This window comes from Gallus gallus, chromosome 3, assembly GCF_016699485.2.
Source record: "Gallus gallus isolate bGalGal1 chromosome 3, bGalGal1.mat.broiler.GRCg7b, whole genome shotgun sequence".
In the NCBI taxonomy this organism is placed as follows: domain Eukaryota; kingdom Metazoa; phylum Chordata; class Aves; order Galliformes; family Phasianidae; genus Gallus; species Gallus gallus.
In genome coordinates, this window is record NC_052534.1 from 51750400 (window position 1) to 51765784 (window position 15385).

The 15385-nt window shown below is 41.2% G+C and overlaps 3 protein-coding genes across 13 annotated transcripts in view; 2 read left to right on the forward strand and 1 right to left on the reverse strand.

Annotated features, from left to right (window-relative positions):
• TMEM181 (transmembrane protein 181) overlaps nucleotides 1-7790 on the forward strand; it is a 33434-nt gene extending 25644 nt beyond the window's left edge. For 5 of the 8 annotated variants that reach the window (XM_040698461.2, XM_040698462.2, XM_046939724.1 and 2 more), the window contains 4 exons: nucleotides 573-662; nucleotides 2939-3005; nucleotides 3211-3237; nucleotides 3971-7790. In XM_040698461.2, coding sequence (XP_040554395.1) covers nucleotides 573-662; nucleotides 2939-3005; nucleotides 3211-3237; nucleotides 3971-4049 — 263 coding nt within the window. In that variant the 3' untranslated portion in view covers nucleotides 4050-7790. Of the gene's footprint in view, nucleotides 1-572; nucleotides 663-2938; nucleotides 3006-3210; nucleotides 3238-3970 lie in introns of those variants that run through there. The other 3 variants (XM_025148882.3, XM_015284211.4, XM_040698465.2) reach the window with 2 other exon arrangements.
• Nucleotides 7791-8477: 687 nt separating this feature from the next.
• DYNLT1 (dynein light chain Tctex-type 1) lies at nucleotides 8478-12065 on the reverse strand. Of its 2 annotated transcripts, none has more exons than XM_419699.7 (5): nucleotides 11966-12065; nucleotides 10946-10987; nucleotides 9705-9828; nucleotides 9408-9485; nucleotides 8478-8896 (listed from the first exon to the last, which is right to left on the reverse strand). In XM_419699.7, the coding sequence occupies exons 1-5, from the start codon at nucleotides 11990-11992 to the stop codon at nucleotides 8826-8828; spliced, it is 342 nt and encodes a 113-aa protein (XP_419699.1). In that variant the 5' UTR covers nucleotides 11993-12065; the 3' UTR covers nucleotides 8478-8825. The 2 variants fall into 2 exon arrangements, with proteins under 2 accessions (XP_419699.1, XP_040554400.1); XM_040698466.2 differs by having other exon boundaries at nucleotides 11518-12065.
• Nucleotides 12066-13674: 1609 nt separating this feature from the next.
• The window catches only part of SYTL3 (synaptotagmin like 3), a 29838-nt gene continuing 28127 nt past the window's right edge, over nucleotides 13675-15385 (forward strand). For all 3 annotated transcript variants that reach the window (XM_040698460.2, XM_040698459.2, XM_015284210.4), the window contains exon 1: nucleotides 13675-13945. The gene's annotated coding sequence lies outside the window, so the exon portion shown is untranslated. The remainder of the gene's footprint in view (nucleotides 13946-15385) is intronic.

Consider the following 15385-nt stretch of genomic DNA (forward strand, 5'->3'; position numbering starts at 1 on the left):
GTGTTGTGATGCTGCTCAACTGAGAGTATTAATCTAATTTTCTTTGGGAAGTACTTAAAGATGATTTACCTAAGGACTGAGTCTTTTGACTTCTAGGTGGGCCTTTGAAACCCTGATCAAAATTGATAGAGCATCATGTCATTATTTTCTAATAGCTATTTGTAAAGATTATGGGCTGAGACAGTTTCAGTCTAATTTGTTTGTATCAAATAAACCACAGCTGCATTTGATATTCTTCAAAAGGCATGAAGGCCCAGGCTTTCTTTTAACAGTGAAGGCTGAACTATTTGATTTTTACCACGTGTTTCACTGCTGAAGAGCTTACCTCAGCAAATCTTACACACGTTAAAACTGAAGATTTGTCTTTAGTTAGAACTTTACTTAGAAACAGCTTGAGTATACTAGTTGTCTTTTAATCTTAAAAAAATGCCATTTTGTTCATCCATTCATGCTCTCAAGCTTCGTTGTGGTAAACATCCATTCTGTAGGAGCAGCTTACATACGTTTTGGATTTTGTTGCCAAAGTTTATGTGAATGGAGCTATATTGAGCAAAATCCTTGACGCTTTCTACCAGCAGAATTCTTATCATTTTATGGTTTACTGAACTTCTATCTCTACACATTAGCCTTCGTGTATTCCCCCTCAAAGAATGCACTATACGGTAAGTGTAAGCAATTCATAGAATCGTAGAATAGCATGGGTTGAAAAGAACCACAATGATCATCGAGTTTCAACTCCCCTGCTCTGTTCAGGGTCACCAACCACCAGACCAGGCTGCCCAGAGCCGCATCCAGCCTGGCCTTGAATGCCTCCAGGGATGGGACTTCCACAACCATCTTGGGCAACCTGTTCCATTGTGTCACCACCCTCTGTGTGGAAAAACTTCCTCCTAATATCTAACCTAAACCTCCCCTGTCCCAGTTTAAACCATTCCCCCTTGTCCTATCACTATCCACCTTCGTAAACAGCCGTTCCCCCTCTTGTTTTTATGCCCCCTTCAATTACTAGAAGGCCACAATGAGGCCTCCCCCTGAGCCTTCTCTGAGCTAAATAAGCCCAGTTTCTTCAACCTTTCCTCATATGAGAGGTGCTCCAGCCCTCTGATCATCTTAGTAGCCCTCCTCTGGACCCGCTCCAAGAGCTCCACATCCTTCCTGTACTGGGGACCCCAGGCCTGGACACAGTACTCCAGAGGGGGTCTCACAAGAGCTGAGTAGAGGGGCACAATCACCTCCCTCTCCCTGCTGGCCACCCCTTTTTTAATACAACCCAGAACACAGTTGGCTGCCTGGGCTGCAAGCACACACTGCTGGCTCACGTCCAGCTTCTCATCTACCAGGACCCCCAAGTCCTTCTCCGCAGGGCTGCCCTCAAGGAGATCATCCCCCAGTTTGTATAAATACCTGGGATTGCCCCAACCCAAGTGCAGCACCCTGCACTTGGCCTTGCTGAACCTCGGTTGTCTGGCAAACTTAGATGACAAGTGTTGGCGTATTAGAACATGCTGTGTAACATCCTTATGTATTTTCTTGTCTCATCAATTTCAATTTGCTTTGCACTAACAGAAGCTGTGCTGTTCCTGAGTAATTTAGTATTGAAAATTTGAAGGAGGACTAAAATGTTTACAACTAATCAGCTTGACTTGAATTCTTAAGCTTTTTTCTGATTGAGGTTATAGTGAATATGTATGCAAATAGTGCTCCAACTTTTGAGCTGACTCACAGACAACCCTTAAAGAGCAAGAGTACTTCATTCATACTTTGTTGTAACAATAAGGTTAACATATTTACATGCTGGCAAACTTGACTGAAATATGGAAAACAGGCTGATGGCAATGTAGGAGTTAAGCTGCTGTCTTACTTGGTGGGGGATGTTGGAGAATCTGGGGGGGAGAGCGGGGCACAGAGCCCGTTTAAAAGGGAGGCACAGGATTAAATCTGTGGCACTTTTTTGCTTTCCTAAGTATAGGATATAATCTGACTCGCATAGTGAGTATTAAGTATTGTTCCTATCTAACAGATAAAGATTCTGTAAAGCACATATTTATACAGAGTGCATTCTCTGCTTTAAGCATTGAGGTTTAAAATACACTGGGAGTTATGGTGTAAGAAGGCACTAGATTGTGAAGCTGGCACTTTCTCTAAACTTTTCAGAGTTGAGATTGATTGTACTGTTGCAGGAGGATGCTGTTTTTTGTTAGGAAAGACAAGACAAATGGTGAGATAAGGATAAAAGGTTGCAAGAAGTATTAATCTACAGGAGTTATAAAGTAAAAACCTGCTAGAAAAAAAAAAGATGCTTTTGGCAAATTGATGGATTGGACTCTTGCATATAACTTAAAACAGCAGCTATCAGCAACAGGTAGTACAGGAATTGATGGTTTTAAAACGGGGCAGAGAGATTTGTCATAAATAGCCAATGGAAAGTATGTACCTTCCTTTCGTGCCACAGTAAAGTTACAAGTCTTTCCTTCATCGATTACAAGGATGGAAAAGAGCCACCTGGTTGTTGATTTACAGCTTTGGTCTACAACATTTATAACTTAGAACAAACAAGGTCATGAAGCCTATGCTTTTTGAAAAAGAATGAACATTTGAATAATCAGAATGGTAAAGGATGACTTAACTGTTTGCAAATTAAAACAGTATGGCATGAAACTGAACAAGGGAGGAAATCTGCTTATACAACATGGAGAATATATATCTGAAAACATGAAGAGAATGTTATGTCATTTTGTAAGATGTTAAGAACACCGTGATGTTGTGGGCTGAAGGGTGGAGAATTTAAACAAAAGAATTCTTGAATATTGTTTTTTTGAAGTTGTTGTCATGATTGCCTTGTAAGTTTTTGAGTCTGTTGCTTCAGTGTTGGAGTAAAAGTGCAGCTGTGTTTCTAAATTGAATGTGCCAAATTAACCCATATTTGTATTTTTTCCAGAATCACAGTTGAAAGACAATCCTGCTTTTTCTATGCTGAACGATTCAGATGATGATGTGATTTATGGGTAAGATTATAAAATACGTGTGGTGTTTCTGGTGTGTTGTTTTTGTAATATTCTTTTCCATCTTAATTGGATAACTGAAGACTTCATAGATTATTAGTGAAAGTAGCCTGCCTGCATAACAGAAGCTTATTCTGAAACAGAAATACATTGAGAATGTATGTTGTTTTGATTGTTTTGGTTTTCTTTTCTCTTTGTTTTCTCAAAGGAATTGCAAAGGCACTGATACAGATGGGTAAGTTAGTATTTAGGATAGGATAAGTCATGGGATGAAAGCAGCAAGGTATGTGAATGGAAAGGAATTCCTTCCAAGTTGGGAAAGATTGGAGGAATCAGGTGGAGTTAGCTAGGGGGGCGGTTCATGCAGAAATGCTACAGAGAACCATAATGGTCCATCTTAAGCATCCAGCACTTATCGAATTAGCAGTAACCAAATGTAGCAAAATTTCCAGGACTTGTGTGAGTTCATGTAACATAAAAGCTATAGTAGCAGATGAAAACTTATCCAGGTGGGGCTTTCCTGTTCTAGATGCTGAACAAACTGGATATCTGCCCTTGTTGTTTTCACCTTTTAACCGAGGGCACTGAAGGGCTGACGCCAGTGGGAGTGGTTTAATACTGCAGCAACCTGAACGAGCCTGTGCTAGAGTAGCTGTGTGCATTGTCTGAAGTGGCTTGCCTTCATTTAGTTAGATGAATAGCGGAGTAGCAGTAGTGCCAGCTTGCTTGCATACTAATCCTTGTCAGTAGTGGTTTGTAGCTACTGCAGTAATTTTTATTGTATATCAGTCTCTGGAGAGAAGTTGCACGTATTTTTCATAACCCCAGAAGGAAGCAAAACAAATACAAAAATACAGACTTCTTACTCGAGTAACAATTTGATGCCTCATTGTATTTTAGAGCTTCCTATTTTAGACTTACTAACTGATCATCACATTCAGAAGCTTTAAAACATACCTGTTTCACAGGAGCGACTACGAAGAAATGCCACTTCAGAATGGCCAAGCCATTAGAGCCAAGTTTAAAGAGGAATCGGACAGTGACTGATGGAGCGATTTTGATACAGACAGACTTGTTCAGCTGGAATTAAGGCTATTTTGAAGTTTTCCTAGATGGACCGCTTCCTTGGCTTACTTACAGTCTGCTGTCATCTGAACATGGAATTCCAGGAAGGACGTTCTGCTTCTGTTTCTGTTTACAAAGGTAAAGCTGAAAAGAAAAGAATGCTTGAAAAGGTTGTGGTGGGAACTCAAGGAAACCAGAATTTATATGCATCTTATGAAATGCCTGATGGCAGGATGTCTTTGGACTAATGTTTAAGTCTATGTCCGTTTCGAGGTGTCACAGATTATGTACTGATTTTAAAGTTGCTTCTTTGCTGCTTGCTGGTTCGTCGTTGTTCCCCCTCCCCTTAGGATTATGTAGAACATAGCATCTTAAACCTCTTGCATTTTTGCTAGCTCCTTTTCTGTTGTTCACTGCTGTATGAAGTGCCTCTTTTCCCTTTCAATTTTCTACCTTAGTCATTTGGACTGGAGGCAGTGAAGGATGTGCTTTAAGGTTCTCTCTTCTGCCTCCATTTTTTTTTAATTTAATTTTATTTTTTAGAAATGCAGACCAACAAAAGCTTCCCATTCCTCCTTCTAAGCGGTGGTATAGACTTCAAACTGTTCTTTTAACTCGTTTAAATGGATTTACCAGATACGTTGTAAGTGTGGGATATGTGCAAATAGTCAGGTTCTAGTGAGCAAAAATGGGCTGTGGTCCAAAGTTATTTGTGTGATACAGGTTTCTTAACATGCTTTATCAAATCACAACATGCTTTATCACCCCAGCAAAACTGTTTGTTTTGTTGTTGGTTTTTCTTAACAGCCCTTTCAACAGAAAATACTTAGGCAGCAATAAACCTCAGAAGGAAGTCAGAACTTTTTTTGTGTGCGTGTTCTGGAGGAGACTGTTAGGCTTACAGGAAGATAGTATGAAGTTCTGCAGAGAAGTATAACTTCATATTTCCAAACATTTCGTTTTAGATGCTTTTTCTACATCAGACTTTTTCATGAAGTTGTATTTATTGGCAGTTAATGTGCATTCTGGGAACAGTTATGGGTGCTCATGCATTGAAGTTGCTTAACAGCTTTTGAGTGCATTCTGTGCATAGCTCAACTTCTCTGTCATACCATAGTTGCCAGCAGTACTGTTTGGAATTTTCACCCATACATTTTATGATTCTGTATTCCAGTCTGTGCTGGAACAGAGTTATATGGGAATGCAGTACTCCTCATACAGTGCTGCTGCTTCTCTGTTTAAAAGCCATTGTTTTGCCACACCACTGTTCAGCTCTATATTTATGTGGATGCTATTTGTTTCCAGCTACTTCTGTATTTTCAAGGACTTGACCAGTCTTTTCTTTTTTACAAAATAGATTCATAACTTTAATGTGCTTTTGTAATATTTCTCTGCCCTGCTGCTGTAGAAAAGATTTATTAGGCAGAAAATGGTGCTGGCTTACACTAGTAAATCATGCTTACGACAGAACTAGTCTAAGCAAAGCAGTGCAATGAAGTCGTACTAAACTTACTGAATCACATTGGGGGGTGTAGATTTATTCTGCATTTGTGCAGCTGGTTTAGGCTGTTGCAGCACAATAACCTCCCTGTAGCTGTTCAAGAGCATTAAAGGGAAACTTTACAGGGTAGCAGTTTACTTACAGATGATCAAAGGAACTGCTTCACGTGGTTGCAACTCTGTTGTCATTAAAAAATAGTTCAGATTTAAATCTGCACTCTGTTAGAGACTTGTGGTAAGATTTTGTGTGTGTATGTAATGTGTAATTTTTGAGGATATTTGGAATTTACACCTTTGTGTACCAAGTTATCGTATGTTAAAGGCCAAAGCACTATTGTGTGGCTAAAGCAAGGATATAAGGCGAGGGGGGCCAGGAAGAAGGGGGAAGAGAAAGAGCTTTTAATTTTGTTGTTAGTTGGTGTCCATTTAGAAGAATGTACAGGGAAACATCACAGAGGTGTACCAAGTTGGTGGGTTTTTTGTTAACCAACTCTAGGAAGCCATACTCTCAGCATTTTCTTTTAGCTGTTTTTAACAAGTATAAGGGGTGACATTTTTAACCTCAAAGAGATGAGCCCAATCTCATTTTTATTATTCCTTATGTGATCTTTCTTGTGGCTTACAGTTGTTTGAATTTGCAGAGTTGGACTCCAAAGCCAACCAGACGTTTGTTGTATACCCCAGGCCCTTTTCACTTGCACTGGAGTGAGTACAGGAATTAGGTTTTCAAAAATGCAGATCCTTACCTATTCAAATCTCTTCGACTGTCATATTGTTTAATTCTGAGTTGTTCTGAATTGATAAAATACTTTATTTGACAGACGTGCAAAGCATACTGTTTCTTATTGCAGTCTGAGCTGGTTGTTACAGTCAAACCTGAAGTACAGTGTCATGCTTTGGGATTCTATTGGCTAAAAATAATTTAAATCTAGCTTGGAAAATGTGATTTTTTCAAAGCTGTTCTCAGCCCGTTCCACTTGCCATTTTGTCTACCTTAACTTTTCCACACGACTACATTGGAAATGAAAATAGGAAAGCTCAGATAGGGAAATATTCAAGTGAAGTGTCCCACTACAAAAATAATGTTAATTTCTTTAGAGATTGTCTAAGCAGTGTTTGCCGTACAAAACAGTTCAGTATTTCAGAAGGGCTAGAGTGTAATAGTAAGCTTGAGTGAAGAACTGTCATAGCAAATACTGTTCATAGTGAAAAAGTGAAGCAGATCTGCTAGCAAGATATCTCAACTTCACTGTCCTTATCAGAGATAGTATTTGAGGAATACTGCAATCTGGATTGCAAACAGCTTGGGAGTAGGTGGCATAAATTCACCACCAACAAATGTATTATAACATAAGGACAAAGCAGAAGAGATCTGGATCAGAAGCCAGATTAGGCTTTATGTTAAAAATAGTTCAAGATTTCATGCCCTACTGGAGCTTGGAAAACCAAGAGTTACCACAGGTGTAGTGCTGCTGCTCTCCAGGAGCTGCTTGCTAGAAAAAAAACTGCAAGGCTTCCATGTACATTGTGATCAAGATGGGACTTCCAAGGAATCAATTATAGTTGAGTATGAACCCATTCGTGGCAGCCGTTTTCTGCAGCACGTGCTTTAAATAGAGGTGGTGTTAGGAGTGGTTGGAAGCTTTTCTGGGACTGGCAAAGAATAAGTAGCATAAGGTTCAGCATGAGTAAGGAAGTCCAGCAGGCCTATGGAACTACTGTGGTTAAAAAAATAAAATAAAATAAGGATGTTTCCAGCTAGAAGGGACTTAATCTCCTATCTCTGAGCCAAAAGACAACCTGGTAGCCAGTCATCCAGTATCCAGTCTAGTTTTTGCCCGCTTCCTTTTGAGTATGCCAGTAAGAAACACTGCATTACTGTAAATTTTTTAGAGGTTTGTAAATATGTAAAATGAAGCTAAAATATGGAGTATTTGTGTACCAAAATGGTATAAAATGTGTAAGATAAATGCTCTGTTTAATGAGAAGCTGTAAATTAAATGCTGCTTTGACAAAGCGTGCATGAGGACATGTTAAATATTGTGTGTTTAGAGGTTGTACTGAGGACAGCAAATTATCTGTTAAGTTGGAAAGCTTCCATCCTAGTCTTAAATATGAACCAAAAAATACTACTTCAAGCAAAAGTTGAGTATTGAGTTTCTTGGAAGACTTCATGTGCATAATCATTGTTAAATATGTTCATAATAAAGTTTTGTATCTTTATCTTGGTTTTTATTTTCCTTCTGCATTACTACCTACTGTTTTCACTTCTTGTATATTTTATGTATATTCTAACTTGGTTACTCGGATGGGATCCAGGAGGCTGTGTTTGCACACGTTAATCAGGGAATGGTGGTGGTGGTGGTTTGTTTGCAGACAGCCAGATTGACAGGTTTTGAAACATCTCATACAGCTTCCTAACTGGAATAAGGAAATGCATATCACTCACATTTTCTTAATTAGACAACTGTCTTTCTAATTACCAAGTGTTCACAGGAACAACATGTTCAGCAGCAGCATTATAGTTCACAGAGGCAGTCTGAAACTGACAGTTTGTCAGAACTTGTCATCTTCTTGATCAGAAAAGTAAGTATAGAAGGCTTAGCAGGAAGCAAGAGCAAGACTGACTTAATACACTGAAGGCATTGGCAAGTGATTTCTTACACATAGCTTGCTAAGCACTTCTAGAATGCAAAAAGCTTGCCTTTTTTTAAATGAAGACATTTGTTACTCTCCTCTGCCTTCAGTGCTGTAAAGGCAGATTAAACAGGTTCCTCAAGAAATGCAGCATTCCATTTTCTTGGAATATATTGAAGTGAGCTGTAACCTAAACTATGCTAAAGAGAGGTAACAGAAGTAAAACTCTTAGAAATTCCAACAGGCTTAAGTTTAAATGAGTCACACCACTGGTTATGAATTTCAATAATTTAATGCTAACTGAAAGTACGAAGTGTGAAAGTCGGTGTCTTATTTAATTTGGTTTTAAAAAAGAAACCTAGAGAAAATGTTTACGCTGCAGCAGATTTCAGTATTAGCACCTTAGAGAGAAGTTCTCAAAGATTTAAGACAGCGTGGCAACACTGGTACAATACTAAAAATACAAACACAAACCATGGAACAGCATGTTTTCACATTTGAAAAAAGTTACTGAAAAAGTACATTAAAACTGGAAGTTGTTCAGTGCATTCACAGTTTGAGCAGAGATGGAATCAAGTGCCGGAGTAGAAAAGAGGTGAAGTACAACCAATTCCAAGGCAATCATATTGCGAGTCCAAAGGCACTGACAATACAGTACATAGTCTTATTCTCCCATCTCACAGTGCAGGTTCCTACAAATACAAAACAAGGCTTTCAGAGACAGAAGAAAGTTACAGTGACTTAATATTAAAATGCATGCTTCTTTTCACACAGAGGGTGGTGACACACTGGAACAGGTTGCCCAAGGAGGCTGTGGATGCCCCATCCCTGGAGGCATTCAGGCCAGGCTGGATGTGGCTCTGGGCAGCCTGCTCTGGTGGTTGGCAACCCTGCACAGAGCAGGGGGGTTGAAACTGGATGATGATTGTGGTCTTTTTCAACCCAGGCCATTCTATGATTCTATAGGCACATGTTTATTCATTGTTTAAGGATGTTATGAATGAAGCTTTCGCAACAGCTAAGCAGCCCACATTACCATTTATTAGTCAGAATCACAGTGATGCAGAAAAATACAAAACTATGCTATTATTCCCAAACTACAGCACTCAGCTTACTAGAAAAAATAAAAATCCATGCTGCTTAATTTCAGGAGGTTTAGTATTAAAGTTACAAGCTGAAGCATCCAGCAGTGTTGCTTCTTACCATCACTGGAGTTGTCCCAGAAGCAAGAGCTTGCTGTATGTAGCCCAGCGCCATTCTTTTGCATTATCACACAGGTCACTGTTTGTCAGTAGAGAAGCTTTTATTAATGTATTGCTATAATTGATATTTAGCTACATTTTTGCTCATTATAGCACATACATATACACACACAAATACAAACAGACATGCATGCTTACAAGTACTTAACACACAGCTCGTGCTAAACTGTGTTCTGTTAAATTTCATCTGTGTGTGTCACTGTACCAGCTTTATTAGAAAACAGAAGGTTGAGCTCACCAATATACTTGAAAGGTTTCCCCAGCTTGGTGAGCTGGCTTAGAGATTGTTCCACCACACTTGTTGTCCACTGGTTCACCTTGCTGTGCTGGTAGGCATTGCCACCTATTGCGCTTTCTATGGCCTGTGGGCAACACACACTTAAGTTACGTTGCTGTCAGTCTACAAAGATCCCATTAACTCATCTCAATGTGGAACACTGAGGATGAGACAGCACACACACAGCAGTAGTCCTAAATACTACTCAGGGTTGTTGAAAGTGTTTTAAAAATGCTGCAGAACTTGCAATTCAGAGTTGGAACCAGACACAGAAGTTATAATTGTATTCCTTCTCTTTGTGGGATCTTTATTCTTTAGCAGTAATTCCTATCCCAATGTCCTTGAGCTTGAGTTATGAAAAGGGTCTCACATTTAAACAGTCCTGAAGAGACTAAAAAAATGCCCAGAACAGCAGCTCCTTCACAGATATTATTCTGTAGAAGTAATGCATGGAGTTTTCAGCAGTCATTTTTGGGAACAAGAACCGAAACCCAAAAGACTCATGTAATTTTTGGTTACTAATAGAGCAGAAGCCGTCAGCCAAACAATCCGGTTTACTTATGAGGGAAGCTTCTCCTTTAAGACACAAATGAAACTACATTAAAGTTGCATGTCTTTCATCACTACATTTTTCCAGCAGAAACTGTTCGAGAAGTAACTACAAAAGTACTTCAGATTCAGATGAGACAGCAGTGCGTAGCAGAGCATGCCCACCCACTTTACAGACCTGCCTACTCTGCAAGAGGAACTGGACACGAAAAACCAAACCTCTTCTTAGCAACAAGAATGAGTTCCTTAGCAACAAGAATTTCAAACAAACTATTCATTGTGGAGGAAAAGCAATCTCCAAAGGACACAGTAACGTGCACATGAGGATGATCTATATGAAATGCTGTATGTTAATGAAACATAGCATCTGTCTGACAGGTTTTAACATATAGCATCCACCTAGAAATTCTAATTAGGGTACACTGCAACCAGAAGGAAGTATATAACGTTATTTTCATTGTCTTTTGAAGTTGTAACACACATCACAACTAAGCCGAGGTATCACTCCCAACGGTTAAATTAATCCACGATTACCTACGCCTCAATAATAGCCTAACTCACATGTAATACAATTCCAGATAACAGACTTCCTTGAATGCTTTTTAGCACACAGCACAGTGTACTTCTAGACCAAAGTGAGAGTGTTAGCTTACCTCTTTAATGATGTTACTGACTTCGTCAACAACAAAAGATGTCTATGAAAAAAAAAGAGAAATTTAAATCAGTGAACACATTCTTCTACATACACAGTTCAAACGTTGTTAAGAAGATACACTAGAAGCTTAAGTTATGCTTGTCAGGTTTCTTGTGAGCCAGATGCAGAGTCTGGCATAGCTCATAGTTACTGAAGCTCCCTGAACCCAGGCAAGGGAACATCCTTAGCACAATGATCAAAAGTAACAGATGAACTGACGTTGACACTGAGTTCAAGCTCCCAAATTTTAACTTGAAAGCATCATACAATAATGCATACAGCATATCTGTCCACATGTAAACCCATTTTATGGTAGGCATTAATGCCCGTGGCTCACAGAACGGGCTGCAGACAGCCTCAGTGTGCAGACACGGCTCACAGTGGAATGAAACCGACATCTTCAGAGCGCTGATGCAGACCAAGCGTGGATTCACAGCTCAAGGAGAAGCTGTCATGACAGTTTCAGCCGGTCATATAAAGAAAACTGCCTCCTGGAAACCAAAAGGGAAATCTAGCGTCTGCATTCCCTACCGCCTTCAGCCTCCTCTCAAAGCTCCGAGTGACATTTGGGCATCTCCAGAGATGGGGCGGCCCCACCTGCATAGCACAGCAACCAGGACAAAGCAGCGTGAATCCGACACGCCTCCATCTCTACAGCTGCTTTGCTATTGTCTGACCGAGTCACGGCGGACGTGCTTAAGAACAGTGCAGTGGAGTCGTCCCGCTCAGAACGCCGGCCCTCCGCAGGAGCGGCACCGCAGGCCCTGGGCACACGAAGGAGCCCTTCTCCTGCCCTCCGCCAGCCGCTGCCCGGCACGCAGACACCGCCGGCATCGCCCAGCGCTGGGCGCGACGCGGCCGGGGGCTCCCAGAGGCCCGGGGAGCGCTGAGGGGCGAACGCGAGACCCTCCGCCGGCCCACGGCCTCCCGAAAAAAGACGCCGGGGCAACCCTAACGCCGCCCTACCCCCGAACGTTACCTCCTCCCCCGCCTGGAAATCGTCCATCGTCCCGCCGCGGCCCCGCACGCCGTAAGAACCCGCTCGGCACCGCCCCGCTCTCCACCACGCGCCTCACACTGCGCATGCGCGGCCGCTTCCCACTCGCCCTCGCTGTGCTAGTCTGCTCTGCGCCTGCGCATCTGGCGCCAGTCCGCGCTTGAGAGCGGCGCTGTCGGGCGCCCCCCGGATCGAACGGCCGGCAGTGCGCCTGCGCACTACTCCGCCTTGGGCAGCGCGCTGTGCGTCTCGGGCGCGTAGCAACGGGGCGCGCTGCGTCAGCCGCAGCTACCGGCTGGTTTGGTTCTGCGCCCCCACGGTGGCGTGGTTTCCATAGCGACCGCACGAGGTCTGGGCGGGGAGACTGCTCTGGTGTTCGTGCCCGGTAGTGGGCGGTTGGCGTTCAGATCCGATCCGAGAGGTCATGTGGAATAGAACGAGTCATAGAATCATAGAATGGCCTGGGTTGAAAAGGGCCGTAATGTTCATCGAGTTTCAACCCCCCTGCTATGTGCAGGGTCACCAACCACCAGAGCAGGCTGCCCAGAGCCACATCAGCCTGGCCTTGAATGCCTCCAGGTCTGTCTCTGGGGCCGTGCCTCTGCTCTGTATCCCAAACCCTTTGTCAGACCCTAAGTCCTGCTGCTTCTGACCAGGAGGATAAACCCAACCTCCTCCCCTCAGCCAGCAGAGCCAGCAGTGGAGATAACGAAGCATGAAGAGATTTCTAGGGTGGGTTGCAAAGTTCTCCTCAGTGGAATTCTCCAAGAGCAATTTAGATAATTATTTTTGCCCTGCTCTGGTAGGTGTATTGATGTTGGCCTCAGGTGTACCTTCATGGCTTTGTTCCTCCAGCCTGGCTTAATGAGCCTTCTAATGATGTTAGTTACACTCTGTGGCTTATTTCATTTAGTTAAAGTTTTGCCTAAAACGAAGGCTCAGATTATCCATGTGTTCTTTGGCTTAGCTCCGTGCCTTGCTAGCTGTTGCTGTCTCTTGAGCAATACAGTTGAACGTAGTTAGGCTCGATGTGCACAGGTAGGAATACTTGAACCAACCAAACGTAAGGAGTTTACCAGATTGCAGGTGGATTCATTTTGCCACGTGAGTAGAATTGCAGAGTTTGATTTAATTTTAACTAAAACCAGTATTTCTTCTAATACCCAAGATGCTAAGGAGGATTTCTATAGTTTATCTATCATTTATCTGATAGAGTCAGCCTATAAGAAAGGACTTTCCAGGAAAATTTCCAGACTTTTAAATAAATTAGATTCATTTTGGAACTTCATTGCTTGTGCTTGTTTCTCTAATAGAGTGAACTGAGGTATCTAATCCAAATAGAACTCTACTTTTTAACTTAAATCAGGTTTACTTCTTGTAGGCAGGCTAATTTTCTGCTTTTACTAGTCGGTAAAAATGAATTATTTTGGTCTGTTTGCTTTTCTCTGTTTGTTTCTATTAATTACTTTGCCATTCAGAGCAGAGTATTTTCTTTTGAAGAAAGAGCTGCTTATGATGCAAGCGGTGTTTTCTGTGTGAGTTCTGGGGACGTTGAGGTTAGTAGTATTTTCACATCTATGGTATCAGAAAAAGAAATTATGTAGAATTCAAATCTTCTTCTCTTCCTGTGTGTGGCTTGGAGACCAAGCCTGCTTTGCTGTTATCAGTCAGCTTTTGTGTTCTGTTGTGCTGAGTCTCTTTTTGATGTTAGAAAGATGACTAACTTCTCTTTGGTTGATTGTTGCTGGTGACAAAACCAGAGGCTGCAAAAACTGTTACAACGCCGGAGCTCTTTGATTGCTTCTGTTTTGAGGATGCCCTTCTGCGTACGTACTTCGGTCTGATTTTGGTGGAGAACAACTACTGGTTTTCTTTCAGGGAAGATAAGTAAATAGCAGGAGTGCTACTCATCTCTTAAAGCAGTTTGCTTCTCCGTATCTGCCTTTGATGGCTGTTGAAAAGGTAAGGGCAGCTTTTTTTTTTTTTTCCTAACTGTTCTATATGACATTACACGAGTGAAGGCGTTTTTACTTACTGAGTTGGCTTTGTTTTGGCTGCAAAGGTTTTGTGGGAGGGTCACAATTGCAACTTAAAATGTCATCTTTTTGTGTTAACTGTTGAGGTGGGATTATCAAAATCACAAGACATAGATCTGGTAATATAAATGTATTGTGTGCGCACTTACAAGTTAATATATTAACATAAGGATGTGAAAATTGAACTGTTGCAAGGCTATATGAAATAATGCTTGTAATGTTCTTCATTAACAATAAATGTATGGTATCTACAAGACGTAAAATAGCCATATGTTCCAGTAGCTTTAGTGATGATCATCTTTATTCTGAACCTCTTTAACCTGTGTCCTAGCTGCTGATGTAAGACCTCTACCTTTGGGGTTAATTAATGAAATTATCCAACTCTCTCAGGTCAGTGAAGGCTCCAGCTTAAGAAGATCACTTTAACTGTACTTATTTAGTTATCTTTACTTTGCTAATGCTGAAGAATCTGAAAGGAGGTCAATAATACGTCAATGGAAAATTGCTTTAAGAGGAAGTAGCTTACCAGGTCAAGCATCTGTAAGCTTAAAATTGTATAAAATACACCATTTCTCGCAAACTGTACCTTGTCTTGTGTGGGCCTTTTGATTAAGTTTCAGCTGCATACTATTTTATCTTGATTGTAAAGAAAAAAAAGCAAAGTCTTCTGAGGCTGCACTCTATGCATACACACCTTGCTCTCCTAAGATGTGACCGTGTTGGTTCTCTGATCTCCTTTATGGGTGGACTGACAGGATATCATCAAAAAGCTACTCTACAATCTGCCTGATGCTAAATTTTCTTAAATACGTTGTTTAAAGTAATGCGTGGGGAAAGAAATATACGATCTTTGTGCTGAAGAGGGAGAAGTATCATGGTATTTACTCACCAGGTTGCTGTTACTTTTGGTTTTACACAGAAGGTGCTTGGTTTTGTGAGCTTAGCTGACTGTGAAAGATGGATAGATTTGATGGGTAAACATGAAAGTAGAGCATCTGTGGAGGTTTTAAGTTGTTTTTTCCTGTAATGACCCTCCTTGCACAGAAAAAGCAACATTAATGCTATTGAAAAATGAAATTAGTGCAAACAGCTTCAGTGTTAGAAAGGCTCTTCTTTTACAGTGGTGGTGAGCCTTTCCGGGAAGCATTCAAGTTGGGCTGAAATGTCTCAGGACTCAAATCTGTTGTGAAGCACAAGGCTAATTCCATTCAGAAGGGCCCCATTTATACGTGAGGTTTTGAATTACCTTTGAAAGAGCAAAAAATCTGATGGAACACAGTGGTTACTTGAGGTTAAATCTTCATGAAGATTAAAAAAAATAATGACAGCACTCGTAGAACTCCTGTTTCTCTGCTGGATTTTATCT